Source organism: Labeo rohita, chromosome 6, assembly GCF_022985175.1.
Source record: "Labeo rohita strain BAU-BD-2019 chromosome 6, IGBB_LRoh.1.0, whole genome shotgun sequence".
NCBI lineage: Eukaryota > Metazoa > Chordata > Actinopteri > Cypriniformes > Cyprinidae > Labeo > Labeo rohita.
In genome coordinates, this window is record NC_066874.1 from 17,727,838 (window position 1) to 17,750,583 (window position 22,746).

At 34.3% G+C, this 22,746-nt stretch overlaps 1 protein-coding gene across 4 annotated transcripts in view; it reads left to right on the top strand.

Annotated features, from left to right (window-relative positions):
• lpp (LIM domain containing preferred translocation partner in lipoma) overlaps nucleotides 1-22,746 on the top strand; it is a 248,798-nt gene that overhangs the window by 152,721 nt on the left and 73,331 nt on the right. For all 4 annotated transcript variants that reach the window (XM_051112291.1, XM_051112292.1, XM_051112294.1 and 1 more), the window contains exon 6: nucleotides 1,188-1,760. In XM_051112291.1, the coding sequence (XP_050968248.1) occupies nucleotides 1,188-1,760 (573 nt within the window). The remainder of the gene's footprint in view (nucleotides 1-1,187; nucleotides 1,761-22,746) is intronic.

Consider the following 22,746-nt stretch of genomic DNA (forward strand, 5'->3'; position numbering starts at 1 on the left):
AAAAAAAACATTTGTGTTGATATAAAGAGAAGTAAACATTTTGTTGATAATCAATAATAATAAAAAATACACGTGCATTTATGCTAATGTAGATGAATTTCAGTTCTTTTCAGTCCTTTTTCTATTATTTTATTTATTTAAAAAGAAAATAATAAAAAACTCAAAAAAGCTGTTTAACATTTGTGTTGATAAAAGAAGGATAAATAAAAATACATGTGAATTTATGCTAATGTATTTGAATTTCAGTTATTTTCAGTTCTATTTTCCATTATTTTATTATTATTGTTATTATTTTTATTTTTAATGTAATATTAAAAAAAAATCAAAAAGGCTATTCAGTGTTTGAGCTGATAAACATATATATATAAAAAGATAAATTAAAAAACCCCAAAAGGCTAAAAAGAAAGATTAACATATTGTTGATAATCAATAATAATAAAAACAATTAATAATAAAAAATACATGTGAATTTATGCTAATGTATTTGAATTTCAGTTCTTATCTATTTTATTTTATTGTATTTATTTAAAAAAATGTAATATTTAAAAAAAAAAAAAAAAACCCTCAAAAAGCCTATTCAACATTTGAGTTGATAAATAAAGAAATATAAACATTTTGTTAATAAAAAAATAAAAAATATAATAATACATGCTAATGTATTTGAATTTCAGTTTTTTTCAGTCCTTTTTCAATTTTTTTTATTTATTTAAAAATGTTATATTGAAAAAAAAAACTCAAAAATACTATTCCACGTTTTTGTTGATAAACATACAAAGAAAGATAAACATTTTGTTGATAATCAATAATAAAAAAGCAATTTATAATAAAAAATACATGTGAATTTATGCTAATGTAATTGAATTTCATTTTTTTTCAGTCCATTTTTCATTATTTTATGTAAAAATGTTATATTAAAAAACATATGTAATTTAATTTTTTTTTTTTTTTTTTCCATTTTTTTCATTTTATTCAAATGATAAAATAATAATAATAATAATAATAAATAAAATTACAATAATAATAAAAAAAAAAATACATGTAAATTTACACAAATGTGGTTGAATTTCAGTTCTTTTTATTTCTGGATCTTCAATTTTAAAATTCTGCGAACTGTGTCTGTCAATCATGCAGCAACATTAAAAAAAAAAATCACATATTATCTCTAATTTCATGTTTATTTCTTACAGAATTCTACCAGCCCATCTGCAGCAGGCGCCAACGCCCCTGTTACAGGCTATCGGCGCATGGTCATCCCAACTCAACCTCCTCTAACCGCCACTAAGAAATCCACCCCGAAACCACAGCCCTCTCCAACCGCCCCTTCTCCAGCTTCCTCTTCTCCACGGCCTCAATACCAGCCCGCTCCCCAACCTGTCCCGGCTTCCTACACCACCGCCTCTACTCCGAGCCAGCCCACCTTCAATGTTCAGGTCAGGGCCGCCCAACCCGGCCCCCAGCAGCAGCCGGTCCGCGGTCCAGCCCAGGTGCAGTACATGCCGGCTCAACCCAGAGGCCCTGATTTTGCCTACGGGCCTCCGCAGCCGGGATTCTGCCCTGCTCCGTCTGGAGGCTACCAGGATCAGCATTATGGTGGAGCTCCTGCTTATGGAGGTCAGAACACATGGAGAGCTGAGCCAAGTCACCATGCCGCTCCTCCACCCAGTCAAGGGTACCAACCCGCTCCTCCAAAAAAAACCTACATCACTGACCCACCTGCCAGCCTGGCACCCTTCGGCGGTGGGTCTTCTGCTCCTCATAAGGTAAGGGCCACATCTACAGCATATAACAAACAAAAACAGAACTTTTCTGCACTTATAACTTAAAAATAATACTTAAGTATAAACGTGTACTCTTTTTAAGTACACTTAAATGGCCTTTTAGATTATATTATCTGCAAGTACAATTTTTGTTAAAGTTGAAGTACACAACACAGGTACACATTAAATACATTAAATTCAGCGCACTTCTTTTTCGCAAGGGCATCCAATACATTGGCTTTTATGGGAAAGGTAGAGTTTGCCAAAAACTCTATTTTATGGGATTTTATGGTCAGATGAAACCAAAATAGCGCTTTTTGAATTAAATGTGTAGATTTGATGCATTATTGTATAAGCTGAGTGCTTGTCTCACATTTGTCAGATAATACAAAATAAGATTTTTAAAATTCAAATAATACCATTTCCATGCTTTCAAATGAAAAATACAATTTTAATTAAATAACTAGGATTTTAAATAATACATATCTTTGAAAGGCACTGCAAATCATGAAGGTTCTGGAAATATACTGTTCATTTTTATCCAAGAGCAGACGTGATGATGGAAAGGTACACAGAAGCACACGGCTGTCCTTATTCTGTGCACAATGAAAAATTCATGAAAATACTTTGAAAGTGTGTGCTTGTGTTTGTGTTGTTTGTGTGTGTGTATGTATGAATAATACATTTGTGGTAATTAATTATCTGTGTTCGTGTCCTATGATTGTGTGTTTAAGCTTGTAGCTTGTGTATTTTATGATTTATTGATTGTGCATGAGAGACGGAGAGCATTTTCAAAGGCTGCTTACCACACAAAACATGCTCCTATTTAAAATTAAACCTTGAGTCTTTACACAGTCATAACAGCTCATTTAAAGAAATAGCTTGGGTTAACGTCTCAGAAACGTACTAAGAAAATGAAACTCGGCTTTACGTTTTACAATAACGCATGTGTACAGTGTGTTACAGATCGTGAGTGACTTATAAGTGTGTATAATACTTAGTGTTGGTGATTTAATTGCTTGAGATAGCAATACAACAGGGAGTTTCTTTGCATCCTTCATCGAAGTCTTCAGAATAAACAGTTATTTTAACCTTTATGAATTGTTAATGCAACTTCTCTGTAGGGCTTTACACTTTCTGACTCTATTTGTCTGAATAGAAACTGTTTATCTTATCTTACCTCACACATTCACACTTCACTCTCTCCCTTTCTTTATTTCTTTCTCACTTTCACTTTCCCTACTCATGTCTTCCTATTTGACATCTAGTTCTAACTTATTATTTATTAAAAGAGGAAAGAGGATGCAAATATTTCTGTTTCTTTTCTGTAGCTTTGTCAATTTAACTGAAGGCTCTTTAGTCTGTCTTCTGTACTTTCAAGTATAGAAATGATAAAGGTCGTCTGATTATCCATGTCCATTTAGGCCCTTTAAAGTTTAAAACAGTTAGTGTATTTGTTGTATATGTTAATCGATTCTCATTTTTACAAACGATATCAATTCTTAAATCTCAAGAATCGATTAGTCTAGCCTGTTTTCAGATAACGTACGGAACGTTTCACCTCCGGTTCAGTATATCTCAATTAGCGTTATGCTTTGTTACTTTTGATATGATGTCTCAGATTTCAAATTCAGTCCATTTTATTATAGTATTCAAACAATAAATGCCATTTTGGCGCTGTTTAATGTGGCTAAAGCGCCTCAGTCCAAGGGAAGTGCACGAAGCGGACGTGAACGGATCATCTGTTTCGTTTTAATACAAGCTTCAGCAAGAAGTAAACATGAATACACATTTGAAAGTATGTTAAAATATAGAGTACAACTTACCGAAATCGGTATACTGTCTCATGTAATTGCTCAATCAGTGTTTAAACAACAAAGACGTAAATGTAAACAGTGTCACGTAACGTCACATTTCCCTGGTGAAAAAAAAAAAAAAAAAAAACAGCATATGCTGGTTAGGTATGTTTTGATGCTGGTTTATGCTGGTCATGTTGCTGGTCATGCATGGACAGCATAAACCAGCAAAAGACCAGCTTAAACCAGCACCAAAACATACCTAACCAGCATCCCAGCATCAAAACATACCTACCAGCATATGCTGTTTTTTTCACCAGGGTTACCTCAGAAAAACATATTTGGTGACCATAAAATTGTCAGCTTGAAAAATGAACCCTAGAAAGAGCATGCACCATATAACATCCATTATCATTTTTTACTGTTCTTCAATGTTTAATTTACTGTATAAGTTGTTTTAAATGTTTATATTTCGAAAAACGAATTGGAGTAGAAATATAATTGTGTAGCTACTAATTGTAACTTTATTAAAAACTACATTGAGTGTAATTTAAGTGTTTGTATACAAATCAGTTCATTTTAATCTTCAATATTAATGCAGTGACTGTCTTGTATATTGAACAGCATTAGTTGAGAGATTTTTTTTTTCCCTTGGAACATACTGTACTTAATATATGTCCAAAATAATCAATATCGGTATCGGATTGAATCAGAAATCGAATTGAATTGTGAAAACCAGCATAATACATTAATTTCAGAGCTTCACAATTAGTAGAGAGATTGCACTTGATTTAGCACAATGGCAATATAACAGCCAATTATTAGGAAGCAGCATGTTGAAATATGATCTCATCCCTGGTGAAAAACCAGCATATGCTGGTAGGTATGTTTTGATGCTGGGATGCTGGTAAAGTAATGTTTTGATGCTGGTTTAAGCTGGTCCTTTGCTGGTTTATGCTGGTCATGTTGCTGGTCAAGGACCAGCATAAACCAGCAAAGAACCAGCTTAAACCAGCATCAAAACATACCTAACCAGCATCCCAGCATCAAAACATACCTACCAGCATATGCTGTTTTTTTTCACCAGGGATACAGTGTAAATTCGTCTTTATACACAGAATATAGCTTTATTTTTGTTTTAGAAAGGGTGTCCCTTGCAAGAGGACCATCACATAGTATTTAGGATGTTTTCATTTAGGATTAAAATCAAGCTCTATGCTTTGAAACTGTGCATCTTACAAGTTGGCTTTCTGAAATTCAGCCAGGCAAGAGAACATCGGTCAACACTAGAGAACAAACAAGGTGTTGACACTGAATGCCACATGGCAGTTTCCTGTCTTATCGCTGGTCTTCCCCCTCGGGAGAACTTCTAGGTCACTACCTTGGAGTCCTCTGCAGACAGACAGCTCGAGGCACCTGAGAATCAGTTACTCTTTTTAAAATTTCCAAGAATATCTGGTAATGTCTTTCACTATCAGCCCAAGGATGTAAAACATCCAGTCCAATTAGAGTGACGCAATACGCTGTTATTAATATATAAGAGTGATGGGATGGTAAGTGGCAAGGCGCTGGGATGTGTCTTTTGCCTAGTGTCGTTGTAGGCCCTTTCTGCTTCGCACAGATTGTAGTCGCCTTTTAACTAGCAATCGTTTCTGTGTCATTGGTTTACTCATTGTGAAGCAGAAAATATGCAGTGCTTTGCAAAAGAAACGCCACACTCAATAAGTTAATGCCATTCAGAAATTCAAAAGGACAAATATTATTATGGAAAAAAGGACTCTTTTTTTGGAGTTGCCTCAGAGAGCCATTAAACTGATTCATTTTCTGCTGGCTGCTCCATGGAGATGGCTATTGTGGTCTCTGCATACACACTTTCCATAGCCACAATCTGGGGAAAAGAACACACCCTTGAGCCCACACTAATTCAAGGATTTTATGCACTAGTACAAACAACTGCAGCCCCAGCCATTGGGAATAGCTCATCAAGGACTGTGTTTAACTAAACACAAAATAAATACCACATTGTAAGGAGCAGCCTCATGTATTAAGAAAACAAATTAACATTATTCGAAACACAAGTACATTATGCCGTGAGATGGCAGCTCTAGTCCCAAAATAGTGCATCAGAAAACAAAAAGATGATGTTTTATGGGTCTTCGAATTTCTCTTTGATCCCTCCTCCCTCCTTATTGTATTCATTTTCTGTACTTTTTGAACCATAATACAGATTTGTTGTTTCTTTATTTAATTCATTTAAAAATGCTGGTCCCTGAACTTTGAGATGTCAAGTCAAGATCTTGTATGATGAGGCATTATCTAAAGGATCTTATTAGTAAGCATAGATATATTAGTATATGCTACTGTATTTTCATATTTTTGCATAGACACCACATAGACAAACATAAACATACAGTCAAACCAAAATTTATTCAGACACCTTCAGAATTTCTCACATTATTCACTATAGTTTGGAAAATGGTAATAAAATATGACATGAACTTAGAGTTAAACTGTGTCAGAACAAATTCATCTTGATAATGTCAGATAACTTTGATAGAAAGGTATGTAATGGATTACAATCAACCAAAAATTCATACAGCTGTTAGTATGACAATATTTAGACAACTATCAATACTTTGTTGACCAGTTACCAAGAAGAGCTTAATTTTGTTTAGGCTGTGGTGTAAAAAGGTCACATTAGCAATTATAGAAAAAACACTTAACCAAAACGTGGTCAGGTCAAAGTGTCCAAATAATTTTTGGTCCCATATTTTTATCAGTTTTACTGGTAAGCATGAAGAATTTTTGGGTATAATATGTCTTAGTTTACTTTATTTTGCTATCCTCACATAAATGAACTATAGTGTCCTGCACCCACTAATTAAAAAAATAAAAAATAAAAAAAATATATTTGGTGTCTGAATAATATTTGATTTGACTGTATATGTGACTGTATATATACACTACATTTTTTTTTCTTCTTCCAAAAGGGACTGTAAAAAAATGACAGTGTTGCTAAATAAATAAATACACACATACACAATAAATAAATGAATAAATAAAATGTATGTAAAATTAAATAATAAATAAATACGTAAATGAATAAACAAATAAATAATAAATAATAAATAAATAAAAATTCAAATAAATGTTGTTTTTTCAATTTCTCAAATAATCCTGAAAATAAAATAAAATAAAATTTCTGTTTTCAACATTGATAATAATAAGATCTAAAAACTCTCTCCCTAACTCAGAATACTGAGGACTAGAGTAATGATAACTGAGAATGTTTCTTTGCCATCACATGAATAAATTACATTTTAAAACATTATAAACTAGATATTAGTTATTTTACATTGTAATAATATTTTACAATATTACAGTTTTTCTAGGTATTTTTGATTAAATAAATGCGATCTTGGTAGGCATAAGAGAATTTAAGTATTTATGTATTCATTCATGTGCCTGTTAATTTTATTTATTTATTTTTTGTAGTGTAAAGTATATAGAGTAAATTGTATTATAATATATTGTGACTTATTATCACTATTATTTTATTATGTTAGACACTGAGTCTACATGTGTGCCTACTACATTTCTAAACAAATAGCTAACAAATTTATAGATGCAATCTGTACGAATCTATAGAATCTCTATAATACTACATATACCATTACAGATTAATTTACTATTTAATATAGGATTTGTAAAGATTTTATGTTTCTAAAGCTGTGCATCTTTCATGTTTTAGATATGTCAACACATCCATCGTCATACTGAAATGTCCGAATAATTACAAATAATTACATATTCTTTTCTGGGCAGCATTTTGTATGCCCAATATTTTCAATACGTCCTTAGAAATAGTGATATCTACCAAAGTTGAGAAGCTGACCTCTGACCTTTTCGGTCGTAGTCTTTTGGAGACTATTGATACAAAAACCTCATCCACATTGTAGTCTATTCTCCAGCAAAGCTCATTCAGCAGTCTTTGTGAAAGCCCGTACCAACTAAACGATTGAATGTCTTTCATGGAACAAAATTATTTCATCCAGCTCTTGCTATTTTTGTGTTGCTCAGACTGCATGGCCTTGTCTCATGGTGAGCTGTAATTGGCTTTTAATTGATTAAGTGTGTACTTAATGCTGTACCACAATGACCACTTTAATGGAGCCCACCAACATGTTTCTGCGGGGACGTCCTTCAACCTAAAAAGAAAAAGTATTGTGACACCACATATGTGTTACACCTGCCTCACCAGCCTGCTGCAGATAAACTTTACGGGCTACATTTGTGATGTTTTTGTGCCATTCTGGCACAGCAGGGTCTTGATGAAGGGCCCATTTAAATTAGGCCTTTTTAATCTGATTATAAAGGCAGCTCTGTTTTGGATTTAGATATGTTTGAAGAAAATGTGGACTGTGTGTTTCCATTTTCACCTCTTGTAATTATGATTTCTTTAAGCTTCATAATCTAAGGTCTACTATTACCAGACTCCTCTCATGTCAAGCAAGCACAGCCATCAAACATCCAGCTGAACGTGAGCACTAAAGAGCTCCGAAACAATTATTTTCCCCTTGAAAGCAATGCACAGTTCGAAAACACGACAGCGCGGTGACCTCTCTCACAGCACAATGCATTTGATCCTGATGTTTTCCAACTCAGCTGATTCTGTCATTCTAATGAGAAGCTTTTCCTGCCCTTTTAGCCGTAATCTGTTTATTTTCCTTTCCGTCTGTATCACCACACTTTGAACTTAAATCTCTGAACGGAGCAGCGGCACAATATAAAAGCCAGATTAGAGTAAAAGCCAAAGCTGTCAACTTTGTCTTTACTGTTGTCAATCTATCCAGATGTCAAGTCAGGACGTTTCCATAACCCTCCACACAATGCAAAACCGACTAATCTGATGTATAAATAATCTCAAATATCAAGCAAATAATAGACGGCTTAAGAGGAACAAGCAATGGCCATTTCCTGGCCGTGGTTCATCGAGAGGTCTGCGCTTGTATGTTCGCATCCATTGGCGTTGAAGTAGATCTTTCGCTTTGTGTCCCTTGTCGCAGCGATCATTAGATGTAATTGAAAGCTGTCACGGAGGGTCAGCGTCATTATAAGTCTGTAATCACTTCCCGTCCAGTTGTCGTCGCTTTGTGCTGATTGGCTGAGACCCTTGCATCTCGTCTCTGATTGGTTTGCGTCTTTGATATTAGAAGTAAGGTGTAAAAGTGAAGGCTTTTCACATCAACACAGCTCAAGGACACTTAATTAAGCAAATCTGCCAGCGAACGTTTGATCTCGTTTTTCGAATGGAGGGGGAATTTCATGGCTGCTGGTTCATTTAGCGATTTCTTCAACTTTCTCCATCTTTTCTGATCTTCCTCTCCTACTCTTTCTCTCGTCGCGTCTCCCTCTCTAAATTGGGGAAAGGCTAAGCTGGATGATAGCTTGTGTTATTGCTGAGCTTGAGTGACAATTGACAGGGGGAGGATTATTCTCAACTGCTCAACCCCTACAGGCGGCTAAAGCCCCCTAGAAGGTCAATGATGGTTTCAGCTGTCAAATATTCAGCTTTCGTATGTTTGACGTTCCGCTCCCCCACCCGTCTCTCTTGCTGTCTGCTTTTGGTAGAGGCTGTTTTCTTCTCTGACTCACATATCAACATTTGCATGGGACCTCGTCAACACCTGCTCAAAATAACCTCTTCTAGGACATCATTAAGGGGCTCGCTGACCTCACAAACTCTTAATTCAGTCCCCTTTTGGCATTATTCCTGTGTTGGCTTGGGCCACTACCAACGTTTTTGGCCCTTTTTGGTTTTATACAGGGAATATCACTTAACGTGATTAATATTCAAAATGAATAAAAATGAAAATTAATCTGAACTGCTGAAAAGCAGTACTTTCATTCATCAAGGATGCATTAAAATAAACAAAAGTGACAGTAAATATTTAATTTTACTTTTGCTACTTTCTATTCATCAAAAAAATTGTGGTGTCAACAAAATTTTAAGCAGCACAACTGTGTTTAACATTGATAATAGAGTGATTTATGATGGATCACATTATACTGAATACTGGATGGAATATACTGTATTAAAATAGAAAAAAGTTATTTTGTAATAATGTTTCACAATATTACTGATTGTACTATCAGGTTCTGTCATGAAACTCTAGATGGCCCAGACTGATGGGTCGTTAACACAAATTGATGATATTCACAGTGTTAAACTACTTGGCACAAGATGATTGGTTCATGTTGCACACACAGCCAATGAGCTTGCTGCTTTACATTTAAATGGCTGTTTAGTATTCACAAGAGCATTTCGCAGCATGCTTTCAGAGTTCCTGTGAATCCCTCCACCTCCTCAGCTCCACCTATATAGATGCTACAGCAGGGGTGCCCAACCCTGTTCCTGGAGATCGACCTTCCTGCAGAGTTTAGTTCCAACCCTAATCAAACACACCTGTCAGCAATTATCAAGTGCTCCTTCAGATCCTAATTAGCTGGTTCAGGCGTGTTTGGTCAGGGTTGGAGCTGAACTCTGCAGGAAGGTTTATCTCATGGACCAGGGTTGAGCACCCCTGCGCTACAGTATGGTTTATTATATATGCTATTTGTGCAGCAGAAGATGTCTTAAATACTCACAGCACTGTTTTGGCATATATATTTGCTGTAGCAAGTTTCTGTACTTGCTTTGCAGCAGCAATAATCTTCAGCAGCAATAGCCATCATCAGCAGCACCAAGACCAAATACAGTAACATTGTCATATCCATTACTATCCTAAAATCTTCCAGTTGTTGTCATGATAAAACTGTTTTTAATCTAATAAATGCAACCTTAGCATAAAAGAACTTTTTACAAAAACACTTAAAAATCCCCAAATAATTGAACAGTATTTTAAATGCCAAATAATTGAAGGATATTTGGTCCTACTGAGAAAGCTGTACCTATAACTCTGGTTTTGGGTTACATAAAACGGCCTCTGACCCTACAGTGGCCTTGTCTGACTTTTGTCATGTTCATTGGATATGAAAAACAACCCCAGCAATGTACTGGCTGTACAGTAGGTTCACTTCAGTGCTGTATACAGGCACATAAACACACTCAAATCCATACTTCAGGAGTGTCCAGTCCTGCTCCCAAAGGGCCACTGTTCTGTAGAGAATAAGTGTGTTCAACTTGAAGCAGCACTGCATAGTCCGATCGTTGTGGGACATCAAAGTACCGTGAGAGATATAGAGAGCAGACGGCTCCTAATGCTTTTGAATCGCTCTCGTGGTACTTTGATGTCATACACTGATCGACGCTTCAGGTCGAACACACCTTTTATCTCCAATCCCACACACCTGAAACAGCTAATCAAGGTCTTACTAGGCCACAGATGTCAAACTCAGTTCCTGGAGGGCCACAGCCCTGCAGAGTTTAAATTTAACCCTAATAAAACGCACCTGATCCAGCTAACCAAGTCCTTCAGGCTTAAACTGGGCGCACACTGTGCGATTTTTAATAGTTTTTTTTACGATTGTTAATTGTACACACCCACATGAAAACAGCGGAGCAACCGGTGTTTATTATAACAAAAGCAGCATATCATACGAAATATGAATTCCATGAGAGGAGGACGGAGCCGTTAGAGTTTATGGTGGTTAGAAGAAATTTCTAGCATTAATTCTGTTAATGGCTTGTCTTGAAAAATGAAGTTCGTCATAGAAGTCACACTGCAGGACCGTGCGCCAAATATTCTGACACTCCCAGAATTTCGTCTGAGGTAAAATGTGATCGCAATGGCCATTAATCGGCTGTTCGTGAACATGTCAAACCAGCGATCAGAGACCACATATTTTAGCCTAGGATTGTAGGAATCTTTTAGGATTTCCAAAATTTGTCTTAGACAGCCAAATCGTGGCCAAAATTGCACATTGTGCAATGGGGTTTGCTTAAAAACTACATGCTTTGTTTGTCGGAGCAGGGTTGGAACTAAACTGAGTTTGACACCCCTGTATTAGGCATACTAGAAACTTCTAGAACTTCTAACTTCTAGAAACAGGAGTTTGGACGCTCCTGACATACTTGCACAACATTCACTGCCAAAGAAATCATATGGTTTCACTCTTCTGCATGTGTTGAGAAAAAGCATGCACACACACAATCACATGCAACTGATCACAAGTTTTACTGACACTGAGAATCCTTTGTCAATTTTTTATTTATTTTATTTTATTTTTTATTTTTTTGTATACACTGTCATTTAAATTGTGTGGGTCGATAAGATTTTTGTTGTTGAGTCTCATAAAAGGCTGCCTTAATTTGATCAATATACAATAAAACAAGTGATATTGTGAAATATTACAATTTAAAATAGCTGTTTTCTGTTAATACATTTTCAAATTTAACTTTATTTCCATGAAAGCTAAGTTGAATTTGCGGGAGTTACTAATCCAGTCTTCAGTGTCACATGATCCTTCAGAAATGATTCTAATGTATAATATCTATATGATAGTTGTAGTACATACTGCGAATAATGTTACTTATCATATTATCATTGCATTTACATTCTGAAAGTTGTGAATACACTGTAAAAAATGATTTAAAAAGTGATTTTAACAGTAAAAGGCTGTAAAATGCTACTGATAACTGGTTAACAGTAAGTTTCCATACTACAGATTATACAGTGAATAACTGTAACAAAGACCTTATATTTAATGTAATTTTACACTAAAATACTGTTAAAATGACAGTTTTTGGAAGTGAAAAAGAACAAGTCGATGTATAGTTTTGAGTACATTTCAGACATTCAGTTCCCTGTATGACACTTCACATATGATGTTTTTTTTTAGTTGAGATAACTGTTTCACTTATTTTTTTTTTTGTCTTATAAGTTGTATAGGGTTTAATCTTACATCTAATGTTGTTAAATGAATGTTTATTGCATTATTTAAGTGTGAATGACCCTGTGCCCCTTTCATATATAAATATTTTCCTCTCAGCTTGTGGAAGAGCTGTTTGTGATGAGCTTTGATTCATCATGTGGCTTTCTCATCACCACCTAATTTAGGTGGTTGTCAGTGAATTACAATGGTAAAATAGGTTGGTATATTAACAGCATATTGCTTAATAAAACTGAACTTAAGTTAAAGGAGAAGTCCACTTCCAAAACAAAGATTCACATATAATGTACTCACCCCCCTTGCCATCCAACATGTTTATGTCTTTCTTTCTTCACTCGTAAAGAAATAATGTTTTTTGAGGGAAACATTTCAGCATTTTTCTCCATATAATGGACTGATATGGTGCCCTGATTTTAAACTTCCAAAATGCAGTTTAAATGCGGCTTCAAACGATCCCAAATGCGGTTGTAAACAATCCCAGCCGAGAAAGATATACTTTTTAATGCCAAACGCTCGTCTTGTCCTACTCTGCCTGGACTGTTTTTGTTCCGGTTCATGACAGTTAGTGTATGTCGAAAAACTCCCATCTCATGTTCTCCCTCAACTTCAAAATCGACCTATATCGCTGTTTTTTGTTAAGGGTGTTTGATTTTCTTTGCATGTTCACTTTGCAAAGACTGGGTCGGAACTTCTGCAATGATGTAGGATGATTTTGAAATGATTTTTGAAGTTGAGGGAGAAAATACAATTGGAGTTCAGGGAGAGAAAGGCAAGATGAGCATTTGAGATTAAAAAGTATTTAAATTGTATTTTTTTAATGAAAATAACCGATCGTTTTGCTAGATAAGACCCCCGGCTGGGATCATTTGCAACCTCATTTGGGATCGTTTGAAGCCGCATTTAAACTGCATTTTGGAAGTTTAAAATCAGGGCACCATATCAGTCCATTATATGGAGAAAAATGCATAAATGTTTTCCTCAAAAAACATTATTTCTTTACGACTGAAGAAAGGAAGACATGAACATCTTGGATGACAAGGGGGTGAGTACATTATATGTGAATCTTTGTTTTGGAAGTGGACTTCTCCTTTAAATCTGTAAAACCTAAAATGTTGCCACCATATTTTTTACGGTGAATTTCTAAACGTAAATGTCACGGATTTGTATTTTACAGTGTAATTTTAAAGAGTTATCCATACAATATATCTGGAGTACTTGTGTTCTTAGTAAATGCCCTCTTGTCCTTATAAATGATGTGTTAATGATTTTTTACTAGGCATGCCTAGTGTTTGTTTAGAGACAATCACATAATCGATAAATGGGGAACAAAGCCTGCTCAGATGACAGAATACATAGCAGGAAGTAAAAACAGAGCAGGCAGTGTTTCAGTTGTTTTACACAAGTGGAGTTCCTCTGCCCTGCTCACACACACACACACACACACACACAGAGTTTAATCTGTTCCTGGAGAGTAACTTCTCTTGTCAGTGTTAGCCGCCAGCAAACAGCCGAATCAGCTCTCAGCGTTCCAAATAGTGCTGAACTCTTATAGCTCTGTTGCCCCTCGTCGAGAATCTGGGAGATTTTGTCTGGAACAAAAAACTCTAATATAAGAAACAAGAGGCAGAGTAAGTAGCTAAAGATATACAGGCCTCGCTGACACTCAGTAATATGATTAGCTGCATTCTAGAAACATAGAAGCTCTTGGATCTGCCGTGGCTCAGTTGGAAGCACATGGGGGCTGGTTCTTGACAATGGCATCCAATGCTTGTGACCTTGTTCTTTATTCGCTTGTGAATTTGAAGAGTGACATACCATTAAATTGATTGACAGCAGGGTCAGTGTGTAGTTTAAGAGGTTCTGTCTACGGGACAACAACCTTCCCCTCCAACCTTCAAGTTCAGTATTAACAGAAAAAGAGAACATTCATGCTTACATATACAGCAGATGCTGGCCATTAAAAAATAGATGAGGGCCGCATAAGCTGTGCAGTATTTCTGGCCTTTAGTTAACTCTCTTGTGTATCGTTTTGAGGGTCTTCTCAAAAGAAGAACATTGAATGATAATAAACTAAAAAGTAAACTTGAGTTTGCTGAGACGATTAGGTCAGCAATCCGACATTGTATTGGAACGCATTAAATTCTAGCTGTTTCTTCAGCTTAAGAAAAATGCTAAATGGAAGCTGAATTGACACTATCAGGGAGACATGATGACATTTAAAGGTCAACGTTGTGTGAATAATCTGTTTCTCCTAAAAAACTAACATCGTTCATGTAAATTCAGAAGTAGCTGTCTAAATTATGTTTGCGTTACTGTAGATGTCACGCAGGGCATTTTTTAAATTATATATATATATATATATATATATTTTATAATGGTTTTCAAGTGAGGCCTGTAGTTTCTGTCTTTACTTGCCCTAACACGTTTTATTATTTTTTTCTTTTTTAAAAAAAAAAAAAAAAATTGCTAGAAATAATATTTATATTCTTAGATATATTTTTCATTAAATGTTACCTTTCCCCCCATACATTTAAACTTTAAATTGAAACTAGACATTTTTGTATTTTTCTTTTTGCTTTCTTTTTAATCATTTAAAAATGTTTTTTCATTTCTTTATATATATTTTTTTAAAGGAGTCTCCTCTGCTCACCAAGTCTGCATTTATTTGATCCAAAGTACAGCAAAACAGTAAAATTTTGAAATATTTTTACTGTTTAAAATAACTGTTTTCTATTTGAATATATATGAAAATAAAATTTATTCCTGTGATTTCAAAACTAATTTTTTAGCATCATTACTCTAGTCACATGATCCTTCAGAAATCACTCTAATATTCTGATTTGCTGCTCAAAAACATTTATTATTATTATTATTAATGCTGAAAACAGCTGAGTAGAGTTTTTTCAGGTTTCTTTAAAGAAATAAAAGTTCAGAACAGCATTTTATAACATTATAAATGTCTTTATCACCACTTTCTATCAATTTAAAGCATTGTTGCTAAAAAAAGGATCAGTTTCTAGAATTTATTTGCAAAATTTTTTTTTTTTATTTCAAATAAATGCTGTTCTTTGGATCTTTCTATTTATCAAAGAATCCTTAAAAATGTACTCAACTGTTTTAAAAATTGATAATAATGAAAATAATAATAATAAAATGTTTCTTGAACAGTAAATCAGCATATTAGAATGATTTCTGAAGGATCATGTGACACTGAAGACTGGAGTAATGATGCTGAAAATTTAGCTTTGATCACAGGAATAAATTACATTTTTTAATAAGTGAAAAAAGAAAGCAGTTATTTTAAACAATAAAATATTTCACAGTATTACTGTTTTTGCTGTACTTTGGATCAGATAAATGCAGGCTTTTAGTGAGCAGAAGAGAATTCTTTAAAAAAACATTAAAGATCTTAGTGTTCAAAAACTTTTGGTAGTGTATTTTTAAATAAATATTATGATATTTACATTTTTCTTCACAGTTTTTTCTTTTTTATGTTTTGTTGCAAGAAATTCCAGCAAGCTACAAATTATACAGCTATAGGGTAATTCCATGAACTCATAAATTTTTATTGCATATGATACAAAGCATTACTCATTGGTTTGTAATTTGTAATACGTTATTCTCTCTCTTATATTCTCTCTCTAATCATTTTTACAGTTTGTAACTAGATAACATGATCTTGGTTATAAATGAGCAGAATTAGCGACAACAATGTAGAATACATCAGAGAAGATCAAATGTTGACTGTAAGTATGCAAGGCATTACAATGGATATAAAGGTTAATGAATAGGACTAGTTAAGGACTACAGTTACTGTGTAATCAACTGGCCAGTGGGCCACCTTTGTTGTTAAGTCATGTAATAGTACATACGAAGCTGTAAAAGATTGCATGAACAATAATTTATGCATTTGACCGTATACACCCTGGGCATTGTTGAAGTCATGATTCACATGAACAGTTTGGTATTACATAATGAAAGATATGTATTTTTTGGTTTATGTAACATAACCATAATCAATGGTGACCTTTCATTCTTTGTAGCATCACCGTGAGCTAAGTGAATTTCATGCAGATAACATACTGCTAATACTGCAAGTGTGGTCAGACAGTACATCCTGTTGTGCTTCTAATCATAAATCTGTTTTTCCCCCCATATTTATGTACGTGTGCAACAGAGTTTTTCTATTTGTGCTGTAATGTAGGGATGTTCCAGTGTGCAACCCTTCCAGAAAATGAACATGCCGGCCTTGTCAAGTTACACTCTTGTGTAATACAGTGTGGATAGATGGATTGTTGATTACCGGATGTACTGAAGGTTTTTAGTAGTGCACCAGCAGGAAACTGGAGAAGTGTTTGGGAACACTTGGGACACTTGGGAGCTTCCTGTCTGTTTAGGAACATGAATATAAACCCCTGCTTAGAAAGAGGATGAGTTTGAATCTGTTTCACGTAATTTGAGGTGAATTTAATGCTATGTAGGCCTAGTGTTTGAAATGTGTTTGTGGAATTTTGCTGACACTTTCTCACCTTGTCAGTGTTGCCCGTACTCTAATTTAGCTGATCTCTCTGGTTAATGATACTCATACTCAAGTCTTGTGACAGGTGATCAATTGCGTTTTTTGGCACTGCATTTGTGAGATCTAAAATTGGTTGGTTATTGATGTAGCTGTGGGCCTCTGCGGTTGGTCTCTAGTTGCTGAATGTTTGAAAGTGTAAAGGTTAAACGACCAATTTGACAGGATGCTGGAAGGATGTCTGTGAATCAGGTTTCACTTCTACCCCAAGTTTCTCCCCTCTCGCCTGGGGTGCAGCTCTATAGATCCCCAACTCCTACAGCCCACCCCTGTCCTGTCTGATATAACACCACCTTTTTTACTGGTAACACTAAACTGTTCCCCTTGTAAAAGTTTGCATATCATGTCCTTGTAAACCTCAAGTATCCTTTTCATTATGTAAGCACCAAACACTTTGTAAAGTCAATCAAAAGTGCCTACTTGTGTGTATGTGTGTGTTTTACTTCGTGTATGTATATAATTAATAATATTTTTAGTAATATAGAATAAGAAAAATATGTTTTTAAGCATATAATTTGTCATCATTTTAGGGTCAGTATCAGTTTGATATGATTTTTTTCATGAATTAAAACTTATTTAGTGAAGACAGTAAATTGGGGGGTAATTTGTTTATTTTTTTTATTTGTTTATTTTATTTTATATAGAAAATGATTTCAGAACTGAACTCTCAATCTCTCTCTATATATAGTCATTTTTATATATAAAAATGTGATTTTTGTCAATTGTCAGTATCAGTTTGATAGGATTTTTCCCTAAATTACTACTTATTTAGTAAAGACAGTAAATTACAAAAAGTAAAAATATATATATATATATTTCAAATAAATGTCATTTTAAATATTAATAGAGAATCCTGGGGAAAAAATGTATATTGTGTGTGTGTTTTTTTTATTTTTTTTTTTATTAATTAAATAAAATGAAAGAAATGTAGTTTAATTTAATTTAATTTATATACTATATAATATATAATTATATTTTATATATTTATATATATGTATATACGTATATACATATATACATATATACATATTGGTATATATAAAAACACATTTGTTGAAAATTGTTAAAAACATATAAATATATATTTATTTATTTTTATCATTATTATTTTATTTATTTATTTATTTTTTGGAGAACCAAATCAACATATTAGAATGATTTCAAGGCTGGACAGGATTAAGGACTGCTAAAAATAAATATAACAATATATTATACACATATTATTTAAAATAAATGTAATTTCAAATATATTTCAAATAACTTCAAATTAATCAGAAAATCCTGAAGAAAAAAAAAGATACAATAAAAAGAATCTATGCCTGTATGTATGTATGTATGTATGTATGTATGTATGTATTTATTTATTTGAGCACCAAATCAACATATTAGAATGATTTCTAGACGAGAATAAATTACATTTTAAAACACATTACACACATTAACACATCAAAATTACATTCTAAAATGCAAAATTATTTCAATAAAAATATTGCAGCCTTGGTAAGCATAAGAAACTTCTTTCAAAATTATTTAAAAAAATAAAAAATACTGCACCCAAACATTTTAACGGTAATGATGTTCTTAAGTATTATACAATAGTATTATTTAATTGTCTTATTAATTGTAAAAATATCACAAGCAATATTTCATAAATATAAACTGTACAATTGTAATGTACTAAATGTGCATATATATGTACAGTACATATATAACACTCTTTCAGTTTCCCATCAGCACTTTTGTAATCTTCATAGTCTGCTGTAGGTTCCCTTGTTTGAATATTTGCTCTGAGAGAAGGAAGCTCTGCTCCATATGGGCTCCTCGGAGGGAACTTGAGGTCAGTGTCTGCACTGGCTAAGCATGGATGTTTTGTAGAGGACCCAAACTGCTGACAACAGTACTGCTGGTTTCATTTGTCAGAGTGGGCTCTCTGTATATCAGGCGGGCCGAGCTCTGCGCCCGCCGTTAATAATAAAGCACTGACACTCTTCTGCTCCGCGGTCCTAGAGCGAGCACTGGCGGTGCAGTAAATTACAGCTCAGATCAATACTTCTCCGTCTCTTTCTGAGAGAGAGAACGTTGCTCTGCCAATCAATCTGCATCTATATTGTGTGTTTTGTTTGTCAGCAATTTCAGTATGGAACACAATGAGACTTGTAAGCAGTTACATTATTACATACCGTTTGTTGTAGCCAAGTACGTACTCGGAGGAACCAAGGAATTGCTATTGTTAAGTCAAGTTTAAATGAGATTGGGAGTAGCCTGTCCAGTTGGTCCTGTCAGTCACGCAAGGCCTACAGTTTAAAGTCTGCTTTGACAGCTTGAGGCCACACTGGAGATCTAGGATTCAAGCTTTAATTTAAAAAAAGTTTTTTCCCCAAACTTTTTACCTAAATTGTTATGTTAGTAATATAATTTGTTATGGAATAATTTTATTAAATTATAAAAATGCAGTATAGTAGCGTCTCTCTCGCCTCCCCTGAGCCCATTGACTTTTAACAGACCCCCTAAAGTGTGTGGTGAGTGTAGTGGGGGGTAACTGAGAAACAATGGGGGAAACGTGAGACGAGGCAATGCCTCCATTGCAGTGTAATTGGATATGACTGGTTATGTTCAGCTGTGATTGGTTCGTGTGATAAATCCCGCCTTTTGTGTTTGTGTTAATAGGAAGAGTAATTAAACAACCACACACTTAGATATAAAGACTTTGTTACATTAAAATAAGACTTAAAATGGTATGAAAATATGGTCTGTGGCAGTTTTTAGTGAGTAAAAAGCTTGGGGTAATTTAAAGTAAATCTTCATGTCTGATGACTGATGATCCAAAATATTCAAAAATTCTTAAACACTAACAAGGCTAAAGCTAAAAGCTATTAAAAAGAATAGCTGAACATAAGTTCACAAATAAAATATGTTGTTTAAATTGTTACTGCCTTGTTATTATTTTGGAATAAATGTTAAATGCTTAAAAACACTGACTTGAGACTTCATACTCATTATTCATTACATTGTTAATGTAAAAATATTTTTAAAAAAATCCTTTTTCTGATAGGATGTTTATTTAACCACGAAAATGCGATTAGGATATGAATTTACATTAAACAAAACAAAACAAAAACTTAGATGTGTATATATATAGATATATAGATATAGATAGATGAAATTTATTGTTTTGATCTTGTCCACATGTGACACATACTTCCCTTTTCTGTGACACATACTTTCAATCTTAAATTGTGAAAATGAATCAGAAGAAGATTATTACATATTGAAATGCGTGACAATTTAAAGTAGTATAATAATCATTATCAGTATAATCATTTAATCACAATTAATCACATTTAATCACATAATCAATACAATCACAATTTCCTTATTAATCATTTTCCCAATTATTTATATCAGTGCAATGAAAGTTTTGCATCATTTTCATCCCAACCAACAGTATCGAAAGTCTGTGTGCTTGGTTACCTAATTGAAATCAGTGTATAAATAAAAAATAAATAAAAAGGAAAAAGAAAAGAAAATTATAATAATAAAAAAATAGTAACGCAGTAAAATCAGTAACAGTGTGAAATATTATTAGTTTAAAATATCAGTATTTTAAAATTATTTATGTAAACTGCTTATTCAATTTTTTTAAAACATTTTTGTGACATAAATATCTTAACTGTCACTTTTGATCAATTCAGTAATATAAAAGTATTAATAAAAGCAGTAACACTGGACAATAAGGTTCATTAGTTAACTATGTTAACATAAACTAAAATTTAACAATACTTATAGCATTTATTAATCCTAATGTTAAATTTACTAATGCATTATTAAAATTGAAAAGTTGTTTGTTAACATTTGTTAATGCACCGTGAACTAACATGAGCAAACAATAAACGACTGTATTTTTATTAACTAAAATTAACAAAGATTAAAAAACTGTGTAATAAATGTATTGTTCATTGTTTGTTTATGTTAGTTAATACATTAACTAATGTTAACAAATGACATCTTATTATAAAGTGTTACCAGTGAAATATAAGTATTAATTACTATTTTTTTTTTAAATGTACTGTAAATTATAGAATTCTTCTTTGATGCATTTATATACACTATTTAACAATGTTAGTGGACAAATTAAAACCAGTGAGAGTGTGAAAAGTCTGTCTCAAGAAAGTTTACCTTTCACAAAAAGAAAACTGCCCATTATACCCTTTTGGCCTCTTGTCTGTGTCATCAAGATTATTGTGTTTGGGTGTCTGGATTTACTGTATTCTACTGTACTATCCTCCCTGCATTACAGTGACCCCTGCTGAGCGGCATCTCTTACAGCACGCTGTCACTTTCCAGCCCTCATCATGCTCTAGTTCCCCTCTGTGCTGGACCACACTGTTTTAACTCATGACATTCTGTGTGTGTGTGTACGTGTATAGGTGAATACATGTAGACAGGAAGCATCGTACTCATAGCTGGGTGTTTTGTCTGTGGAGCAGATAATTTGGCGTGCTGGCGTTTGGACAGGAGATAACCTTCAGACCCTCATTCAAATCATCTGTCATTTGCCTAGAGTTTGTTGTCAGGTGATGGGAAGGATTGACTCTCTTCATGGCGAGCAAATGATAGGGAGGCCAAACCAGTGAATCACAAGGAGGAAGCGCACAAGAGAGTCAGGACATTGATTTTTAGGTGCGAACCTGTGTAGATGTTCATTACGCTCCCCGCCAGTGTTTAAATATAAATAAATGGCACCTTTACTAAAGGCAAGAACAACATAACGACCGGCAATTACAGCCGTGCCAAAAGAACACGAGAGGATGTGTTCAAAGACAATGTTTTTGTGTAATGATAGGTAAAAAAAAGAACAGCTAACTGTCACTTATGCTTCCCTCTGCGTGTTGAACCCTCGATGAACATCTCTTATAACCCGTACGCTACCTCTCCGCATCTCTCCGCATCTCTCCCACTTTTTCTAGCTGGCTTTCTTCTTCTAGGGCCGCTCTTAGCACTTCAGATTTGCTCTTATCTGTTAGCACGGAGATGTGTCAGTTCCCAAAACCTGACCTACTTTTATACACACGCACACGCGCACGCTCACCTCCGTCATGCAGCGAGAGAAGCATCATACATTACAGGCTACATACGTCAAGGCGAAAGCAATTTTCTAAGAGCGTAGCGTCTTCATATGCTCTTCGTATCAAGTGCGGACTTCCGATAGTGGGAGTTCCTTGATCTTTCTTTTTAATTGTTATCAGTGCCATGCTTTCTCTCTTTATACAGATCTCCATCATCATAGCTTCTTTCTTCAGACTTAGCTGTTGTGTTTTTCCCACTTACTTTTTAATTAGAGCTGAAAACAACATGACCCATTTTATGCAGAGGCAAATGTATACTTTCTGTGTGTGTTTGTATTTGTGTGTTTGCTAGCTCCTCTCTAGGTGGCCTTGAGCTTGTTTTGCCTCTGTTGTGTTTTCTTTGCTTTTTCCCGCTCGGCAGTAGCCGACTGTCCTTTGCAGGTGTGTTTTATTTATTTATTTTCGCACTTATTCACTTAATGCCTCATACCATAGAATGTGACAGATATCTGTGGTATGTCCGCTCTCAACGTCACCATGTACCCAAACACACACACACACAAACACAAACACTGTACTATGGTTCCAAGTACTGTAAACAAGGTCAAAATTAGAACTAAGATGCCGAAACAATGGCGTTAAATCAGCAAAATTCTTGC